General features: G+C 40.3%; 1 protein-coding gene across 1 annotated transcript in view; it reads right to left on the bottom strand.

Moving 5' to 3' along the window:
- Positions 1-21,008, bottom strand: part of DENND1B (DENN domain containing 1B) — a 200,761-nt gene extending 179,753 nt beyond the window's left edge. Inside the window, exons 1-2 of the mRNA XM_063298387.1 lie at positions 20,662-21,008; positions 11,623-11,687 (exon numbers count right to left, since the gene is read on the bottom strand). Coding sequence (XP_063154457.1) covers positions 11,623-11,687; positions 20,662-20,678 — 82 coding nt within the window. The 5' untranslated portion in view covers positions 20,679-21,008. The remainder of the gene's footprint in view (positions 1-11,622; positions 11,688-20,661) is intronic.
- Positions 21,009-22,303: the final 1,295 nt, after the last annotated feature.

Genomic DNA, 22,303 nt, shown 5'->3' with positions numbered 1-22,303 from the left:
ATTCCTGTTATGTACTAGCAATAAACATTAGAGACCAGTTCCTTGTCTCAGCGTGTTTCCTGGCTGTTAGGACAGAAGCCTTTTGTTGTGGTAAATTTGCACATTGGTCAAAAAATATTTTTTTAATTACAGTTTATTTCCACTATATTTGCGAACGGTAGCTATCCAAGGCAGTTACTAAACGAGGACTATCTGTACTGTAGGAATTGATTCTTCCGTTTCCAAATTATAAGGTGAATAGACTTTGAAACGTTTCCTACTCTGAAGTCTTTAAGAGCAAACAATATAAACATTTATATTTCTGGTAACCTTATTAACAGTAGTAATTACTGTTCCAATATGCATGAAGAAAATATTTTCCTTCAAACCTTGGGGCAGAGGGCAATCTCTAAAAATTAACACATTTCTCCTTCCCCCAAATTTTCTGTAAAAGTATACATCAACCTTATTTTGTACAAACAGAAAAATGTAACAAGTTATTCTACATATGCTCAGAATTGATCACACAACTTTAAAAAGGTTAATGTAAAACATAAAATAAGTTACTTCTTATGGTCAAGATACATAACATATGAAGTTAACTTTCCCCACAAGCCAAAAAAATGGAGAGGAAACTACTAGAAATAAATGCTAAAAAAATTAGACAATTCTGTGCATAATTTCTTAAAAAGTTCAGAAAGCATTTTTTTTCTTTTCCTTTTTTTCATATGAGGCCACTACCGGGACACAATTGTCTCCGAAGAACCACAGTAGACCACATGCAAGGGGCATAGTGAAACTAGAGTTGCAACAGCTTTTTGCTTTCTTGAACAGAGAGCTACAAGACTTCATGTCATCTCTCTGACTTATCCGTGTACATAATCCTCTCTAGTGAAGTGTTCTAAGATATTCCTAAACCTACTCCCATAACTTATTTATTTCCTACCATTTATACATGCCATTCCAATATACAGACTCTGAACTTTCCAGTTGTTGGCTATGGTGACTGGGAATTGTGGAAACTGCAGTCCCAAAATTTCTGGACAGCATCTGGTTGGGAATATATGATCTATTTGGTTTATCTATTTTGGTTCAAAATTCAAAGTTCAGCTTATCTGTGGATGATCTTATATGCAAATATAGAAGATATTTCTTGCAGTGCTGTATCATAATAATCATAACAGTGATTATACAGTGAGAAAGCATAGATATATTAGAGTAATTAAAATAAACTAGTTGACAAAAAAAGAAAGCTAACAAAAACAAGAGCCATATATAACTGTAAATAGCAATATAAAATTAAAACCTTAAGCATATCATAGACCATAAACTTATTGCTTGTTCTTCTCATTTTTAAAATACAGAGATTTCTCAAACATAGATAACAGACTCATATCTTGAATCCGTTCCTTAATGTCACAAGGATAATTTTTTCCTGTTTACATTAAAATCACTTCTTTGCCATGCCCCAGGCTTGATAGAGCCAACAGTCTTCATGAGTTAACAAATTCTATGTTTTAGGAATATCACATTAAGGTCTTTAATGTTAAGATTTCTTTCTAAAATTGTATTGACATACATAATGATATAAAACCAAAATGAAGCTACACCTGGGCAAGACCAGACCATATGACTTAAAGAACCTTAAATTTTTTTACAATTCCAGGACAAAAAGTCTAATGTCTTTTTAAAATATTATTTAGGGGTCTAATGAACCTGAAATAATATTTTCTGATGAAATCATTTCATTGTTAAACCATAAGAAGTATACAGTACTTATTAATTCTCCACATTGAAAATACAGCTTCTTGATTCCACAGCTCAATACATATACAACTACTGGTGGTCCTTGTTTAACAACCACTTGTTCAGCAGCCATTCAAACTTACAATGGTGTTGAACGAGTGTTACAACTGGTCCTCATACTAACAGTCATCGCAGCATCTTGCAGTCACGTGGTCACCATTTGCAATCTTCTTTGCCAGCTTCCTACAAGCAAAGTCAATGGGTAAGCCAGCAGAAAGTCACAAATGGTGACCATGTGACATCCTCACTTAATGACCTGTGATTCACTTAACAATGGCAATGGGAGCACCAGGATTTCCATTGTTAAGCAGCGCAATCAGATGATGTCACGCTTTACAACCATGTCGCTTAGCGACAGAAATTCTAGTCCCAATTGCTGTTTTTAAATGAGGACTACCAGTAACACTGACTTTCATTTTACTTTTTAATACCTTATAAAATTGGATTGTTGGCTTCCATTCAAATGCTAGATCTGTTAAGGATCCTAAAAGTGCAGGTACCTCAGAGGCTGACAAGCATCTCACCCATACTGTTTAGCTAATATATGTTACATTATACATAAATCATATTCAAAATGTAGTCTCTCAAAGTCTTTAAACATCCATTAAAAGTCAACTGATTTAAACTGATACTGTTTGGCCCATGACCCTTCACAAGACAAAACAGCAAAAACAACAAAACAGAAGTAAGAGGGAGAATCATGTACATAGTTTCAAGCACTTTCAAGAAAAGGTACATCAAAAATAAAATTAATTTGGATTTGAAAACTCATTATTCTAACTAGTTCAAATAGGCATTTTTTTTCAGTAGCAAATACTGAGAATGTTTCTTGTAAAAACTGAAAAGCAGGTTGGTAAAATAGCTAGAATTTAAGATTTAGGCAAGGATAATTTATAAGAATTTAAAAAACAGATAATAATTCATACTAAAGCACTGCCGTGCTCATTATATCCATAGTTAGCAACTGAAAGCATCTTAGTCTTCTGAATGGAACAAAAATATTGTTACCAAAAGGGAAAGTACTAGCATTCTTAAGATCACCACCTGTGATAGTGCTGAACAAGTATCCCACTGAGAAATGAGTGCAGGTCACTGTTTCCTCTCTTGTTTATTTTGGTTCTTGAAATACTGAATAGAGATATAAGACAAAATGAGAGGATTGTCAGAGTAAAGATTTAAAAAGAAACTTACAAGTTAAGGGCTTTTGCAGATGACTTGGTGTTGGTTTTGGAAGGAACCAAAGAGAATTAAAACATTAATGAGAAATGTGTGCAGGTTAACTGACAGAGCAGATAAAGATAGGAGTAGGGAAAATAATCTCTGGGTGCTATGGTTACAAAGGTACCTCACATACACCATTACCTACTGCTACTACCACTGTTGTTATTTTACATCAGGCAGCTTTGCACGCTACCTCTACCCAACCAATTGCCTTAAAAATTAAATGTAAGAAAAATAAATGGAACACAATCAGGGCACTGAAGGAATTTAGTGACTAAAAAGGAATGTCTATACATCCCTGACACACTGGGTACACGATAATGAGAAAGGAAGGGATCCCAGAAAGAAAAAAGAGAAAGCTAGAGTCATTTCTTTGATAACATTGTGTGATTGGTCATCATGGCTGAAAAAGGCTGTGCATATTCAGGTAAGTCTGGGTAATGATCTTGAGAAACAAAGTGTGTGCTTTTGCAATGATGAACTTATTCAACTTTTGGAAATGAGAGTGATCACATTATATACAGATAAATATTATTTGACATTTAGGGATCAAACTCAACTTCTACCTTGTTTTTGAACAAGTTACTTCTTTTTTGTGATTAGACAGGCCTCCACACTAAACTTCAATAGTTCTCACATTTATAAATTTGTCCAAAAAGATTGTTGTGCCTTGGGAAGATAGCGAACCAACCACTAAGAGAGGATACAAAGCAGATTTTCCTCATCCGGCATCAGTCAGCAAATGCAGGAAGATCAAGCTCTTAGTCAGTAAACAGGAGATTATCAAGTCCTCTAAACTTGACAAGATTCACTGTTATATCTATTATACATACAAAAGTTGAGGTAACTTCCTCTAGGCATGTGTACAGTTTTAAAAAGTCAGCTTCTGTAAATGAACTGCGGTTTACGTAAGCTTTAAAATACATTACAGTTTTAAAAAGTGTACCACAATTTGCCTATTTAAGGCAACCCTGGTTGAAATGATGACATAAAACTTCCTGTTTGTTCAATGGTAGTACAAAGATATATGTCTAAATTTAAACTAACAAAGGAATGTACAAAAAATATTTTCCTTAATTGTGTCTATCCTCTCCTACCATTTCTATACTTAGAATCCAATGTATAAAATAGCCTGCAAAAAACTAAGCACACAAGCCAAGAATTTTCTCATGCAGCCTCCACTTTCTCAGGTGCTCTAGTCAAAACAAATATTGTTAATATTTCTTATTTAAAAAGTGGGCTCTGCTTATTTGCAAAATCCAACCTTGTTACTTCGCATGGGTTAGTCATAAATATTCACTAATTTTTGAGAAATGTTCTTTTGACAAACAGCACCACTTGAAAAATACTTAGGAAAAAATCTACCAATCAAAAGTACAGAAGGGATATTTAAATAACTGCAAACAGTCTAACACTAATGACACTAACACATGTGAGTAATTATCTGTTAATTCTATATCCCACCTTTCCTCCATGAGTTCAAGCTGACTTACTTGGAGATCTCCTCCTCCTCCTTGTGCAGTTGTGGGGATCTCCTCATAACAGTAGCCCTATAAGATTGGTTGGACTGGTAAGACTAGCCCAGAATAACTCAGCAAGCTCTTGTGGCTGATAATGGACATGAATCTGTGTCTCATCAATTCTAGTGTAACCCCTTAACCACTTCACAACCATTAGCAACATGGAAGGCTACTCCACATCGTCAATTTCTCTCTCTCTTCCTCAGGCCATGAAGAAAAATTCAGGCTATATATCCAGCCAGCAGAAACTATGATCCACCAAGTCTATCAGTTATAAATAGCAGCCCACATGACAGATTATCAAAACATTTTTTTAAAAAAATATCAGCTCAAAAAATTCTAAAAGCACCTGGAACAATAGCTTCTATACAATGTATCAAAAACTAGAGAGTCACAAAGCCGAACAGGCTACTTGAAGACGCTAATGTTGCATGGGTGAAATTACTGGGGGGGAAAAAGAAGAATCACTCATGGGTACCATTGCAAAGGATGGAAAAATATGCATAGAAGTGTATTTCATAAGGACTTGAGTGAAAAGTATATAGCAGTAACCCAGTTTTGCAGATCTGCCTTGGATCAAACTCATAAGGATTTTTTTTTTTAAAAAAAGCACAATCTGGATGATCTACACTCAAATTATATCGTATATTTGAAAATGATTTCTAAAATGTATTCTTCCCACTTTAAAACCTTATTCTTGGGGTTAGCACCCCAAAGTCACAGATCAATCAATCATATGCAATATGAAGGATAGGAATAGCCAAATTTTATGCATAATGAAAAACACAGTCTGCAAAGTACTGCTAATCTACATAAACTAATTCAAGGTCCTCTCAATGTCTGAGAACATAGGTGGATTTACATGATAACAGGGCAACACAAAATATTATTTTAAAATTCTATACTGAAATTATTTTTAAGGAATAATGAAAAATTCAGCAAAATACTAAAGCTGCATTATTTATATTAACATCTTTTTGCTTCCAGTCTTTCTTGTTGCTCAGTCTTTTCAGAAGACAATATTCTCTGTTCCTGATATTTCCACAGCAATATTTATGACTGTGCTGTCATACACTAACCTCTACTTCACAGCAAGATCAAGTGCAGCAAACAGATGGGATACAAAAAAAGAACACCCACTTAAAATATGAATCTCTTTTATAAAGAAAAGAGCGCAGGCACAGATAATGAATGAGTCACATTTTTAAGTATGATATATTCAAACACTTATCCTAGCATGAAAGTCTATTTAAAGCTAAAACTCCAGTGCTAGGTAACTAATGAATGTGTGCATTTTATATTAGATTCATAAATTTAAGTGGAATATTTTTTAAAAGGCATTAGTTAAGAGACATAAAATGCTAGAAGAGCCTAAAATCAGTCACAGGAATAAACAGCATTAGCACCTTTCCAAAAGAGTAGGAAACATTAGTCTGGATTTTTAATAGATAGTCTCAAATATGTATTCATCCAGTTGAATGGGTAAATCCCTCACTATTGCTCATCAGTCAGTCCTTTACTAGAGTCAATGACCAGAATTCCACCTAAAAGGTAGAAATTAAAACTTACAAAATAAGTTAAAAATAAACAACAATAACTAAATAATCAGTATGATTGGTTACAGTGGGTTTTACAAAGTGCATTAAAATTTAGTGCTCTCCTAAATTTAGGGATAGATATTTGGTTTAAATATTTTGCCAGTCTAAAAAAGGGAGTCTAGCGTCTAAAAAAAAAAAAATCTTAGGGAGAACTGACAAATCTAATTTATTTTTTACATCCCTAACATGTTGTTTAAGGCTTGCTACCACCTACTTATAGCCCTCATCAGTAATATGTCCTGTGAAAAACCATGACTCTGCAACTTCTTATAAATTAATCTTTTCCAAGTCGATTCAAAGTTATCAGCCAGGATCAAGGGACCTAAGCCGACAGAAAAAAAAAACCAGCAATTTCAACCAGAATGAAAATATACACATGCTGGTTTCTACTCTAATAATACCAGCTTCATGACAAAGGACCACATTAAGCACACTTCACACCACTTGGAAAATAACCCTTAGAAATTTAGATTGTACTCTCCCCAACTAAGCAAAAGAGCTATATGGGTCTAAATGGACACCAAGTAAGAGATGTACATAAACATTTCCTGCAAATACTTTAAAAGCGACCAGTATAATTCATGCCCCTTTAGAGTACTAGAAAGATTTCAGAGCTATTGTTAATTTTGGGGCATTTTGCTCAATATAATCCTGATGGGCCCTACGCTTACAGGAGAAGTGAATCACTACCCCCAAATATTTAACTTGGGTCTTCATTTTACCCCCAAGCATAGGCTCTAGGGCATTTGGCAAATACCAAAATCTTACTTTGGGGATAATTTATCTCTGATTTTTTTTCTTTGCAATGCACAGCCCCACTATTACCACACACAAATGCATCTTATTTCCTATGTGAAAGTAAAAGCTCTGTAAGTAGAATTAGAATTATTTTTTGTGAGCTGCTTCCCATATTGCTCAGACTAAAACTTCATAAATGGCCCAACCATACAGGTTAGCTCCAATCATAGGTTCAAATTGTCTTACAAGGTCCATCAAATAGAGGCACGCGGATGGTGGCAGCTGGCTGAGGCTGCTGAAAACCCCGTCCTCTACTTCAGTTCCAGCACCACAGGGGCCGCCACCACAACAAGGAGTGCCACTGTGCAGGGCGACCAAAAGGGCAGAGATGGGGGTGAGATAGGCAGGTGAGGGGAACTGAAGCGCCCCTGTGGTCATAAGTACAGGCAGGCTGCCAAGCACCCAAATTTTGATCACATGACCACAGGAGCGCTACAAAAGCCATAACTTCAGGGACTGGGCATATGTACCATTCGTTCAGTGCCAACGTTAACTTCGAATGGTCACTGAACGAATGGGCGTTAAGCCTGGACTACCCGTACAGTCTAAAGGAAACTATGAAACAGTATGTTCTACAAAAGACCAAGAGTAAGGCAAGATGATAATATTAGTAAGTTATATTCATGTTATCATTATATAAGGTATATCTGAGGGACCATCTCGTCCCCATAACATCAACCCGTCCCACCCGGTCAAGCAGAGAGGGTATGCTACAGACCCCACCAACAAAGGAATTTCATCTAGCGGGGTCCAGGAGGCAAGCCTTCTCTGCAGTGGCGCCCGCTCTTTGGAATATCTTGCCCCCGGAGGTGAGGAGGGCACCTTTGCTCCCAGACTTCCAGAAGAATTTAAAAACCTGGTTCTGCCGCCTTACTTGGGATGGGAAGGGCAATAACTCCTCCTGGGGGTGGTTGGCACCGTAGTGCCATCTCCGTTGAATGAGAGCTTTTCGCCACAAGGTTGTATATTTATCTATTTATAAGATTTTGTATTGCAATCTATGTTTCATGGTTTTGTTTATTGTGTTGTAAACCACAAAGTCCCCCTTTGGGGAAGATGGGCGGTGACAGAAATTTGAAATATAAATAAATAAATAAATAAATATTGCTGATAGCTTAAATAATGATATATGATTGGTCTTTGAAATTATTGAAATAATCATTATTTGATTGAAAATTGATTGAAATAATGATCTTTGATAAGAGCAATCTCTAATATGACAAACCAGCTGAAACTTAACATAACAGGAGCATACAAAAATTCACTGGCAGAAACAAATCCTGGTAGTATCCTACATGCTAACAGATTTATCAAACTGCTAATTAGTGATCAAGCAATAGCAGACACCTTTTCAGTGCTTCTTATACCACTTTAGAAATTCCCAGTGAAGGCACAATAACACTTGCTGATTTTTCTTCTTCCTATTGTAGCAAACACGGCTGAAAGGTTGTGGTAGTATAAACCAAATCACACTATTTCTGTGAAGCAGTTTAAGAATAAGCATATTATTTCACATCTACTACAGAACTAGTAATCAAAATGAAACCAGCTGTCTAATTATTTTTAACATAATTTTTTCACTTTGTACTTTGATGTATCTTTGTAATAGTGTCATGTAGCATTAGAAACCAGATATTCTGCATATTAATTTAATATTTATATCATCTAAAAGTCCTCCAAACTTGCTGTTCCCCCAAAATAATTTCTTCAATCTGACAAATCATCTTCACTGGTAAACACTAATTAGAAAGTGCTATTAACTGGTTCCAAGCCTAATGAAAAGAGCTAAATAATTTGAGATGATGGCAGATAGACCCCTAAAAAGAACAATATAAAACTTATTTTTATACATGGAGGATGGGAGAATTACATAGTATCACATTCTCTGGACCAAAGGTTCCCAACTTTTTTGGTTCACAGCACCCCTTTTTTTTTCTTTTTTGTGCCTTCAAGTCAGGGGGTATTTTTGTTCCTTCAAGTCAGTCTTTGATGCCTGGCGACTGCCTGGACAAGTCCCTGCAGTTTTCTTGGCAAGATTTTTCAGAAGTGGTTTGCCATTGCCTGTTTCCTAGGGCTGAGAGAGAGTGACCGGCCCAAGGCCACCCAGCTGGCTTTGTGCCTAAAGGAGTACTAGAACTCATGGTCTCCCAGTTTCTAGCCTGGTGCCTTAACCACTACACCAAACTAGCTCACTCATAGCACCCTTAGTGTCTCAGTAATTCTTTCACAGCATGGCACAGTTCCCAAACTGTCCCCCAGGATGCCACAGCACACAGTTTGCAAATCACGGGCATAACAGAAATAGCAAACTCAGAGGGGTGCCATAGGATATTTTATCATTTCAAGCAAAATACAATGATACTGTGTTTTAATTGTTCAATTGTTTAATTTAATTTAATTGCCTAGAGTCATGAATGTGATGTGGGCAGCTATATAGAATGAATGAATGAATGCATGCAGGCTAATACATGCATGCCAGGCTAATACACAGTGTCCAACAGATATTATCACTGTGTTTCCCTCAAAGATTTCAAATATCCCATGGCACCCCTCTGAGTTTGCAGTGACACCCAGTTTGGGAACTGTGGCTCTAGATTTCAGAAGGAAGGTTGAAAGCAGAAAAAAACCTTTCCAAATAAAAAACCAGCACCATGGCTTTGTCACTGACAAACCAACTTTTCTTATGTTGGTAAGTTATGACAGGAAAGACTTTAATACACATGATTCCCATACACAAATCATGAACAATTAAATTATATAGCTATTCTATCTAGCATCTGTTGTGATTGTTCAGAATGAACTGATGGACTCATGACTTTATATGTTTGTTTTTTTAAATGATTGTGCTATTGTGGGAAGGTGCCATTTTTGGGTGGGCTTATCTATTATCTTCTTGCTTTTTATGATGCTCTTGATCGTTAGCTGCTCAGAGCGTCTGGGAATGGGCAGCATACATATAAAACAAATAAACTTTTTTTCTTGAAATCAGCACCAACTTGCTATATTCACTATCTATTCCTAATTCTTGTTAACCCTTTTATACTACAGAAATGGTTATATTCTACACGACTAAACTCTATAGAATTAATTCTACTTTTGATGCCAAGAACTTGTATCAAATATATATTAGGCTTCAGTACATAGCTTTACACACAGGGTTGTTGTTGTGGGGAAAATAGGAAGAGGAAGGAGTAGTAGATATGTTTGCCGCCTGGAGTTATTTATAAAAATAATAAAGGTGGGATAGAAAATAAATAAATAAATAAAATTGTCATCCTTTAAAAGGCAATGACTGGACATATCTATTATCCCATGCTGAAATTCCAGCTAAACAAGTCCACAGTTTACCAAGCCTATACTATACCCTGAAGAAAGTTTACCAACTTTTATCTTATCTTGGATTGAGACAGAGGTTATACGAACAGAATAACAATATATTTGTACTTTTCCAGACGATACAAACATGGAACACCATGCTTTTAACATGTGGTGGTTATTCTCCCATTTGCCTGTTTGAGGGTATTTATATTTTCTATTCCTGAAGCAAATCACTATTGGCTATGTAATGCTATATTTTACTTTTAAAAAATCAGATGGTGTGATAATTTTAGATGCAAACATCTAAATGTATTACATAACAACTAATGTTCCTTTATTATTTAATGATATTTCTCTGAATAAATAAACTGCAGAAATGCTAAAAGCATCTCGGAGCCTGGATAAATAGGAGATAATTCAGCTTCTTTTAGCTCAACTGGAGGCCCCAGCAGCCATGTGGACCCCAAAACCTTGGTACAGCCCTCAGAACTACTTCAGAAATTGCCACCAAATTGTATCTTTTAATATGATAGGATACATTATTAAATTCATGGGAAAAATAGAATTGTCTTTAACAAATTAATGTTATTAATTTTGAGTAATTTAATTTTGGCATTTATATCTTAATTTCATCAAACTATATTTAATTTTTGTTCTGGTTTTATTCATTTCTTCTCACCCAACCTTACTTTTTGGAATATGGATGTATTCCAAATGTAAATTCATGCAAAAAACATGAACACTTGAATTTAGCTGATCCAGGTTCTCTGAAATGCATCTCAGTTAGATATTCTTTCCATAGTCAACTTTAAAAAACAGATGAAACAGATACAAAAGCTTATTTAGGGAGACACCTTGAGAAAAGTATTTATTTTCTTTTGTGTTTAAGCAGGATTATCAGATCTAAGTTGAGAAAGCTTATGTTGTTACTTTCCATGAGTCTCTCCTTCCTAACATGATAATTCTCCACTTGCTATTAAAACAGAAACACAGTGATGGCAACTGAGTGATTTACACTAGCAGCAGAACTGCTTATGTGTGCATAGCCAGAGAGGATTCCTGCTTAAACATCATAATTATATGTACTGCTAAAACACAACTTATGAAATCCATTATAATGTGCAAATTGAAAAAGGTTAAAGTACAAACTCAAAGCAAACTGTATGTCTCTAATTAAATATTATTGTTGCTACAGCTAATAATAGTAGTAGTATATAAAGCATATAATACGGTAAGCTATAATTATATAGTTCTATTACTAAACATAACTGTAATAAAAAACAATTAAGCACACTTCCTTCAGTCTAGCTACATTAAAAATATAAACCCGTTACATTTTGCATAATCAATTTATATGCAGAATATAAATGTATGTGTATTACCTTCATTTTCGGAAGCCTGACATTTTACTTGTATCACCAAATCAAAGGTAGTCTCTGGATTTTCTCTGAAAGGAAAAACAAAATATCTGACTAGTCATGGATTGGTCACAAACATTTAAATAATCTTATCATAGGAATGCTATCTCTGTTACAACATTAAACTGCACAATGGTAATGACTCATAATTATTTTGGCCCTTAGAATACAAAATGATTATTTTCTATCAGCCCCTGAGACATATAGTATTGCATTACAATGCAAGGTCAACAAACATGATTTAATCTTGACTGCTGAAATTTACTAGATTATGTAATGGCTATCCCAGCTCTAGTAACTCTCAGCACTGAATGACTGGGGAGAACAAAGGGAATCCTGCTGAACTAGGATAAACAGAAGTGGGAATTGACACTAAAACTAAGGAGTGAAACTACAGTCTACTGCAAGTCAGAAATAACATTTGTTTTACCTCTTTAGGGAATTTTTTTCCCTTTCTTCATTAGGGATTAAAAATAAGCAGTACAAGACAGAGATGACTGATCACAGAAAACTACACTCAAGGTACACATGTAAATAATCTGTTAAAATCCATTATAATCCTATATATCAGCCAGTTTTTCCTTCAACATCTATTTCAAGTTCTGTAGCTTTAACATGAAGGATTCTATCATTTCAGAGTTGGGTTCATAACAATGTGGACATGGAATTGCAATGTGACTCTTGTAACACTTCCAGTATGTCCTATTTATGTCATGCAATGTATTTTTTACTCATTACCATTCCCAACTCCTATACATATTATAATTCTCTATAGATTTTCAAAGCAAATGCTGTTGTAGTTCTAATATCTATTTATTTCTTACTGGCCATGCAAAATATATAGTCTCAAAGAGATTATTATGTATAACTGAAATAAACTGCATTTGATAAAGACTTTTTAGCCAGTACACTCCAATTTTTAAATAACATCTACCCTCACATGTACAATTAAGGAGACTGTTTTATGGACTAACATTGCCTTTTCTTTTACAATCAACTGCAATGAAATTTTGTTAATGTTAGTTTTCCCTGACTCATGCTTTCAAGTTGTATTGAAATTACCTTCTAGAATTCCTAGCCAACAACTCAGGAGAATTTATTCCAAAAGACAAAAAGTGCTAGAATGGCGAAGGGTTATCTAAGACAGGACAACAACTGAGAAGCAATAAGCTGTCATGTTCACTGTTTCAATGTGCACTGTACATCGTAACGTTTCACGTGCCATGGCGCTGACATGTGTTTCTGTTTGGGAGGGAGCTACTGTGAAACCTTGTGCCAAGCTCTGTATCTATGTTCATTTCAATGGAATGTGTTTGGGTTATGTGCTTTGTTCAAGGACTTTTCCCGCGGACCATCAGAAGCCGTTAGGAGCACCTGGGATTGTGAGCTTGGGAAGATTCTACGGGGGGAGGGATCTCATTTGTACCGAGGGTTTTTAGTTTGCAGTTGGCGCGCTTTTTCCATTCTCAGCTTTCTTTGTGATCCTGCACACCATTCTTTAATAAATCAGATATCTTTGTGATCCTGCTCATGAGTCTGATGGTGTTCTAGAATAGGCAATCATTACATAAAGCTGAGAATCACCAAAGTTGTACCGTTAGCTCCTACCAAGATTAGTTTGTGAGGGAAAAGAGTTAACGATGGCCAAGTCCAAGCTCACGACCGGGGGACTTGAGGAACCGACTGGCTTGATGCCTGAGTCAACAGTCAAGAGCGGAGAACTGAGCCTCACCCCAGAACGTTCAGGTTTCCGGCAGGATTCGAGTTGCAGCCCTGAGGTGGAGGAATCTGACGATGGGAGAGAACCAGAGCAACCGGCACCCAGCGAATCGCCCGCAGAGTTAATCACCTGGGATGAAATGGGAGAACCCCAGCCAGGGACGTCCCAGGCATCCTGGAAGTATCGGTTCCCGCTGACCCCAAACGTAGAATCTATCACGGTATCAACAGGGAGACAGCCTAACACACAAGGGAGGGAGGAATCTCAAACCCCTGAAAGGCTAAGAGTGGTGGAGGCCAAAATAGAATCGATGGAGTACATATTAAGAAACTTGTCTCTATCATGGGGGGGGGCAGCCGAGGCGCAAAGGAGATTCCAGCTCCATGCAATCATCCCACATCCCCCCACCCGGACCGCCGGCAGAGCAGGGCTGGAGATGGCGCCGGGATGAATCTCCACCCCGCAGAGTTCGACCACCAGTGTCCTCACCCCGAGGAGGGAGAACTACTGTAACCTGGGGCCCAACCACTCAAGCAGCCGCTGATTCAGCTCCAACAGGGGTGGGGGTGAAAGACTTCTCTGTCAAGCTTGATGGGGATCCAACCAAATTATCTTTCTTTCTCACTAATGCTAAGTTACATGAGGCAGTTTGGACCATACTTCCCTTCCGAAGAGGCTAAAATAACTGCCATTGCCACCAAGTTGAAGGGACGAGAGGCTGACTGGTATGTTCAATTAAGTGAGTCTGACTCCCCCGAGCTTGAGTATTTTGAGGACTTCATGTGGGCGTTAAAGCTGCATTTTGAGGATCCTCTAGCCAAGGCAAGAGCTAAAAAGGCGCTGAAGGATCTTACCCAGGGCCAACTGTCTGTAGCTGATTACACCCTGGAGTTTAAGGCTTTAGCTGGGAAAATCCCCGACTGGTCTCAGTCAACCTTAATAGAACGGTTTAAAGAGGGACTCAATCGGGACGTCCTGCGGTGGGCGTTGTGTAGAGACAACCCAGAGACATTGTATGAATGGATCTGTCTGCCCAGCAAGGCTGAGCACGCCCGGCATACCTTCATGCAAACCAAACGACCTGAAAAACAACCAGCCACCATGAGGGGACCCCGAAGTGCTGCAACTGCTGCCCGGCCAGGCTACAGAGCCTGGGAAGAGGAGAGAGATCGGCGCTATGTGAGGGGTCAGTGTCTACGATGCGGAAAGGAAGGGCATCGAGCAGCTGATTGCCCAAAAGCCAAGGCTGGGGATTGAGCGGGCAAGCTGCCGGCCAAATCGCCACCCCCCTCGCGGTGGATGACAGCAGCCAAGGGGGCAGCCGATGCTGAGGAAGTATTCTACTTCTCGGGAGAGGCTGAAGATGACTCTAAGGAGCTGGCGGGAAACGCCAGCCACCTGCCATGAAGAGCACCTGCGGGCAGGTGGAGGAGGATGGGCGCAAAGATGATATGGTGAGTGCTGACTGTCCCACTCTAGCAGTAAAAGTGAAATTGGGCTCCCGCACAAAGACTACAGAGGTCTGGGCTTTAGTTGACTCTGGGTGTTCCAGGTGTCTGATTCACCCTGATCTGGTTGCTGCTTTGGACCTGCCTAGCTTCCCCCTCCAGCAGCTTTTGATCTTCACACAGTTAGATGGTTCAACGGTGGGGGGGGGGGCAATCCATTTCACTGGAACTGTCGCAATGCAAATGGGCAGCCACCGTGAGACTTTGAAATTTGTAGTGGCACCTGTTGGCAACCCCTTGGTCATTCTGGGGATTCCCTGGTTGACCTATCAAAGCCCACATATAAATTGGGAACACAGAACTCTGACTTTTAAGGATGGGTTTTACCAAGCCCCTACCGTGGAGAGAGCTTCAAGTGCGGGGGTTGGAAGGGCTGCAATTGCCACGCCGCACCCTAGTTTGGCACGTTTAGAAGGCTTGCCCGATCGATACCAAGACTTTGCAGACGTCTTTCGGGAAATGGAAGCAGAACAGCTACCCCCCCATCGGAAAACTGATTGTGCAATAGAGTTGGTTCCCAACGCTCAATTGCCCAAGCCAAAAAATTATCCAATGACTCAGAAGGAGCTTGAGGCATTACGGGACTTTATTGACAAAAATCTGTCAAGGGGGTTTGTTGAACTTGCAAATTCCCCAGTTGGGGCACCTGTGCTATTCCGGGAAAAGAAAGATGGCACGCTTCGACTCTGTACGGACTATCGGGGGTTAAATTCCATCTCAATTTGCAACAAATACCCTCTGCCACTTATGAAGGACATGTTAGCTCACTTGTCTAAGGGCAAGATTTTCTCCAAGCTCGATCTTCGTGAAGCCTATTTCTGCATCCACATACGAGCTGGAGATGAGTGGAAAACCGCTTTTAATTGTCCACTGGGTTCATTTCAGTACAAAGTCCTCCCTTTTGGGTTAGCTGGGGCGCCTGGAGTTTTCATGCAATTGATTAATGAAGTATTACATGGTCATTTGTTTAAAGGGGTCCTGGTTTATTTGGATGATGTGCTCATTTACACTGAAACCGAGGAGGAACACGAAAGCCTTCTCAAACAGGTGTTAAGTAAGCTTAGAGGTGCCAAGCTTTATGCCAAGCTTTCCAAATGTGAGTTTCACAAGACCCAACTTGACTATCTAGGCTTAGGGTATCTGACAAGGGCATTGAAATGGACCCTGCAAAAATTCAGGCAATTTTAAGTTGGGAAAGTCCCCGCACCCGGAGGCAATTGCAAAGTTTCCTCAGGTTCAGTAATTACTATTGCCAATTTATCCAGGGGTTTGCTGAGATTGCTTTGCCCCTTAGTGATTTACTCCATACCAAGGGTTTGGGGGAGACACGCAAAGTAAAAAACGCTGGGGCAGTGCTGAATTGGACGCCTGAATGCCAGGCAGCATTTGAGAAGTTAAAAACCCTCTTCACTGCTGAGCCTATTTTACAGCACCCCGATCCTGAACGCCCCTTTGTGGTCCAAGTTGATGCTTCTGACTCCTCAGTTGGGGCTATATTGTTACACAGATATTCTGAAAATCACTTAAAACCCTGCGCTTATTTGTCCAGAAAATTTTCTGAAACTGAACGCCGGTGGCATGTTTGGGAAAAAGAGGCTTTTGCTGTAAAAGCCGCTTTGGAAGCCTGGCGTCACCTCCTGGAAGGCGCTAAATGCCCTTTCGAGGTTTGGACTGATCACAGGAATTTGGAAGCCCTCCGCACCCCCTGGTGTCTCAGTCCTAAACAAATTCGCTGGGCTCAATTTTTCAGTCACTTTAACTTCCTGTTAAAATTTATTCCAGGAAAGAAAAACTTTCTGGCCAATGCTTTGTCACATTTACCTCAGGACCTTGACCACATGGCAGATATAGTTGGGAGTGTTCTCACTCAACCACAACTGGGCTTGGTTGCCATCACTCGGAGCCAGACCTGTGTGCAGGCAACCCCGACCCCAGCCCAGTCTGGGAAGCGGAAAGTGCAAGTTCCTTGTCAGTTACAGAAGGACTTTCTCCAGGCACTGAAATCTGACACTTGGTTGCTAGCTAATAGAGACTATGTTTCTTTTGAAAACAGTCTGGCGTGGGTGGAACACCACCTTTATGTGCCTGAAACTTTAAGAGCTGATGTTTTGCAGCGTTCCCATAATGATAAACTTGCTGGACACTTTGGTTTTGTCAAAACCTTGCATTTGGTTCGCCGTCAATTTTGGTGGCCAACCTTAAGGCGTGGTGTAAAAGACTATGTTGCTTCCTGTCCTGTTTGTGCCATGTCAAAGCGAAAAGGAGGGAAACCACAGGGGCTTCTACAGCCAGTGGCCAGCCCATCCCGTCCCTGGGACAAGATTTCTATGGATTTTATTGTGGACCTACCTCCCAGTCAGAAAAAAACTGTAATTTGGGTTGTAAAAGATTTTTTCTCCAAACAAGCCCATTTCATTCCATGTACATCCATCCCGTCGGCCCCGCAATTGGCCCGCCTATTTCTCATTCACATCTACCGTCTCCATGGTAGCCCCTCCCATTTGGTCAGCGACCGCAGGACACAGTTTACTTCCCAGTTTTGGAAATCATTTTTAAAATTGATTGGCACTAAACAGGCGCTGTCCACGTCGTCCCATCCTGAGACTGACGGATCTACTGAGATTTTGAACTCCGCACTTGAACAATTCCTCAGAGCATACATTAACTACCATCAGGACAATTGAGTGGACTTGCTGCCTTTTGCTGAAGTGGCTTACAACAATGCTGTCCATCAGAGTACCGGGCAAACCCTTTTTTGTGTGGTTTCTGGTCACGATTTTGTTCCCGTCCCTGAGCTGCCACAACCCCCTCCCCAATCCTGTTCTGCCTCTAACTGGGCTGTTAAGCTTGCTGATTCTTGGCCGGTGATTCAACAGGCTTTGGCTGATGCCCAGGCTGCTTACAAGTTTCAAGTCGATAAACGTCGTTCTTTGCAACACAATTTCAAAATTGGGGATCAAGTATATCTATCTACCAAATTCATCAAGTCCCCACAACCCTCTAAAAAACTTGCTCCCAAGTTCATTGGTCTTTTCCCTATTGTTGGTCTTATCAATCCAGTTACTGTTAAATTGGACCTGCCTCACAATTTGAAACGCTTGCACCCTGTTTTCCATTGCAGCCTGCTCAAGCCTGTCCACCACTCTTCCTGCTGGCATCCCCAGCCTCCTCCTCCTGCCCCGATCATGACTGATAGCCAACAGCACTTTGAAGTCAAGGAGGTCGTTGATTCTTGCAAGCTTCGAGGCACCCTCCAGTATCTGATCCGCTGGAAACACTTTCCTCATCCTAAATGGATGACTGCTCGCCACGTTAATGCTCCTGATTTAGTAAACTGTTTCCACTTGGCTTACCCTTTGAAGCCTGCCGCTTAGTGTTTTCTTTCTTTTGGGGGGCAGTATGTCATGTTCACTGTTTCAATGTGCACTGTACATCGTAATGTTTCACATGCCATGGTGCTGACATGCGTTTCTGTTTGGGAGGGAGCTGCTGTGAAATCTTGTGCCAAACTCTGTATCTATGTTCATTTCAATGGAATGTGTTTGGGTTATATGCTTTGTTCAAGGACTTTTCCCACGGACCATCAGAAGCCGTTAGGAGCACCTGGGATTGTGAGCTTGGGAAGATTCTACGGGGGGAGGGATCTCATTTGTACCGAGGGTTTTTAGTTTGCATTTGGCATGCTTTTTCCATTCTCAGCTTTCTTTGTGATCCTACATACTATTCTTTAATAAATCAGATATCTTTGTGATCCTGCTCATGAGTCTGATGGTGTTCTAGAATAGGCAATCATTACATAAGCAAAGTATAACTTCATCTTCAATAATTAGTTGAGCTTGTCAATATTAGAGTTTCATGCAAATGAACATGTGAGTATTTCTCCACACAAAAAAACCTGGTCATCTAATCAAGAAGTCACCCTCTGCTTGGTTACATGACTGCTTGACCATGAGAATGAATAATAAATATGTAAATTGAAGGCCAGAAGTAGCAGGTATTAAACAGCAACTGGAGCTGAATGTGCTATATTCAAGAAAGTTAAACTACATACAGTAGTCATATAAAGAACCAAAAACATGAGTTATGAACAAAAATTCAATGTATTAAATAGTCATGAAATTATTATTAACCAAATTTATACTCATGGGGCTTCAACCCTTAAAAAATCAACCACATACAATTTCTAGACGAGATGTTATGCTTCTCTACACAATGTAATCCCATGCATGCTCAATCAGAAATTAATCCTTAGAAATTGTGCACAGGATTGCAGCTATAATAGGACTTGCAACTGAGCTCTCTTTTGCATTGGCTTGTGTAGTTGACTGCTTCTAACTCCAGAAGTACCCACAATGAATGAAAAGAAAACTTCTAAGACAACAGGTTCTCCAACTATAACCACAATCTCTTGTCTCAGAAACTAGTTAAACATCTCATAGGTCAATATTTCTGTTTTCTGTATAGCTGCTTGTAGGCTTCCACAAAAAGGCCTTTCAAATTTTCTTGGTCACTTTGAACCATAAAATATCAAACCACAGCAGTGCATGTTGGGCATGGGCTTTTGTGTCTATTCCAGCTGGCTTACCATGAACAGATCATTGTCAGTTTGTAAAACTATTAAAACCAGTTCAGAATACGAAGTTCAGCAATGCGGCTTGCAAGGTCAAGATTGTAACTGCAAGCACCAGGTGGGAAAAGAGTTCATTCATTTTTCACTCTGGCAAAAAAAGTCCTTGGAATTGGCATATATATTCAAAGCGTTCATTTTTTTTTCCAACCCACTGTGGAAATTATTAAAAACAGAAATTATTCATATCTATGAATTCTGTGGCATCATTCCACTCACATTTCCCTCAGTCATGTGAAATTCCTTGCCAATTTTAACATCTTCCTGCCCACTATTGCCACACATGCTATCTTTCCAGAAATGCAGGGGAGCTTTGGTGCTCCTGTCAAATCTTTACCTGGCATATAACATAGTACCCTGTTTTATCTTCAAATCCTATAAATTGGGGGATGGGGAGGATGACATCTCAAGATACCCAGGTGCATGTTGTATGCCATGTGATTATAATGAGGCTGAGACTGTGCACTAGAAATGGGGATAAAGAAGTTTTTCATGTGGGCTGTAGCTTGCCAACCGATCAGAAAATCCCAAACTCGGCCTACTGTGTTTCTTGTAGGACTACATTCTACAAAAATGTGCTGTCCGAGCTTTACCCAGTAGGAGACCTGCACTGTCACTTGCTGAGGGTATGTGTCAAGTACTGTTCAAGAGGGTAAGCACCGCAGGCAAACCAGGGACTGAGGAATGCTCGTATTACTGTCGGCCATTCAAAAAAGGACTGTCAGATTTCATTCCGCGACGGGGGCGGGCGGGGAGACAGCAGTAGAGTTGCTTTGCGGATAAGCTGTTTTTTTTCCAAGGAGAAAGCAAGCTTGCGCAAGCCGGCGGATCCCACCTAAGCAAACCCAATTGCTTGCCAAGGGATTCCTTCCCGCCGAGCGTGTTTGGGATTGCAGCCCCCGACAGACGCGCCAGAAGCGTGTATGGGGGCTCCACTCCCTTCTCCCCCCTTCTCTGCTGACCTCAGCTCTCGCCCCCCGGCCGGCCTCCTCCTCAGCAGCCGCATACAGGCAAAGTGGGGTTGGGGGTGATTTTGAGGCCTAGCCTGACGCCTCCCCTCGCTCTCTTCGCGGCGGCCGCCGGCCGCCTTTCCTCCTCTTCCTCCACCCAGCTTCGCCCCGCCGCCCCGTTTCCACTGACCCCCTTACTTGATCCTGCAATCCATGGTCGCATCTCGGGGTGGGGGGTCCCAGGAGGCGGCGACACCCCCTGAAGGGAAAAGGCAGGCGCCAGCCCGGCCTGGGCGGGAAAGGAGGACGAGAGGGAAGGGACGCGGCAGCTCCTCACTCGCTCTTCCTCCCCGCGTCCCAAGGGGAGCAGGTCGGGGGAGCTTACTGCTCCCAGGCGTCTTCGCCGAGGGTGGCCCGAGTCTCGCTGTTTCGCTTCCTCGGCCCGGCGTGTCGGCGGCCGCAAAAGCAGCACCTCCCTCCCGGCCTCTCCTCTACCTCTCTCTGTTCCTACTGCAGAGAAGCGGCTTCTTCGGCACCTTGCGGGAAGCAGGAAGCTCCGCGAGGGCTGGAGGAACCTCTTCCCTGGGCCTTGGCCAGGGCTACTGCGACGGACGGACGCTTAGCCCAGGGACGGGAAGGAAAGGCAGCAGCCTCGCCATAGGGTTCCTCCAGCGAGGAGCTAGGATTTCCAATTTACCCATACCAAGAGGCGGAAGAAGATTCCGGTCCGGGCCTGTGTACTTTTAACAGGTTAACTCCAGAAAAAACAGGGGGATAAACTTTTAACATTGGACTGAAGTTGATGCTGGTCCAAAAAGGACGCATTCCATAGGAAAAGTTAGTAATCCTAGGGCTGAATTGAAATCCCTGTTTACAGAGTCCTAGTCTGCCGGCCACTCGCTCTCAAATCAGGAGGCTTACATGCCCATAAACAACACAGTGACCATATTTTCTTGAAAAAATGAAGGACAAACCTGAAAAGGGGGCAAATCTAAAAGAGGATCATAAGGATTAAAAAAAATCAACTGTTTATAACTTTGCTTTACAAAGGAAAATTCAAAAGCAAACACAAGAAAATAAATAAATTTGAAAGACAGCTTTCTGAAATAAAGGATTGGTCTTTATAATAAAGGATGTATGGTCACTGAAAGGAGATCTCTCATTATACGGCCCTCCCAGAACTTCTTGAAAGTACCATCATGATTTTTCAAAGATTTAAGTACTGATAAGGCAAATAAGAAGAATAGATTAATAGTGGCAGAAATTTCCCACTATCACTTTTCCAGGTTAGCCCTAAGTGGCCTAAGCAAATTAGGAAGGCTGCTGTCTCCTTGGCCATGAGTTGGCATTGTTTTCTTCCATACATTACTTTTTAACAGCTGTGACAAATCAATGGGTGTAAGTTTGCTAAAAGAGGCAAAAATGGAAGTTGCTTTTTTTGCATTTTTCCCTCTTATTGTTGTGATCCATCAAATCTTGTCCAACTCCTGTGGTCCTATAAATAAAAGCTGTCCTTGCTGCCCTGTCTCTCATTGCATTATGCAACTCCTGCAAGTGCATTCCTGTTGTTTCCAGCACTCTGTTTATCCTCCTCATGCACTGTTGGTTATTTTAGAAATCTCTTATCAGAAGGATCAAATACTGGGAGATGCCCATTGGTTTGAGAGATTTTCTTAGTTTTGAATGGTCAACGGAAACAAAAGCTTTGGAGTAATCTATAAAGCAAAAGTAGAGCCCTTTTTGGTATTCTTTTGCAGTTTCCATCAGTATTAGCTATGCAACCCCATGTTTCCCTGTTCCTTCTGGAGCTTGTATGTTCACTTCTTTATCCTTAGGTAAA

Source organism: Candoia aspera, chromosome 3 (genome assembly GCF_035149785.1).
Source record: "Candoia aspera isolate rCanAsp1 chromosome 3, rCanAsp1.hap2, whole genome shotgun sequence".
In the NCBI taxonomy this organism is placed as follows: Eukaryota; Metazoa; Chordata; class Lepidosauria; order Squamata; family Boidae; genus Candoia; species Candoia aspera.
The sequence above is the reverse complement of the archived record's forward strand: the minus strand, read 5'-3'. Positions and strand labels throughout refer to the sequence as shown.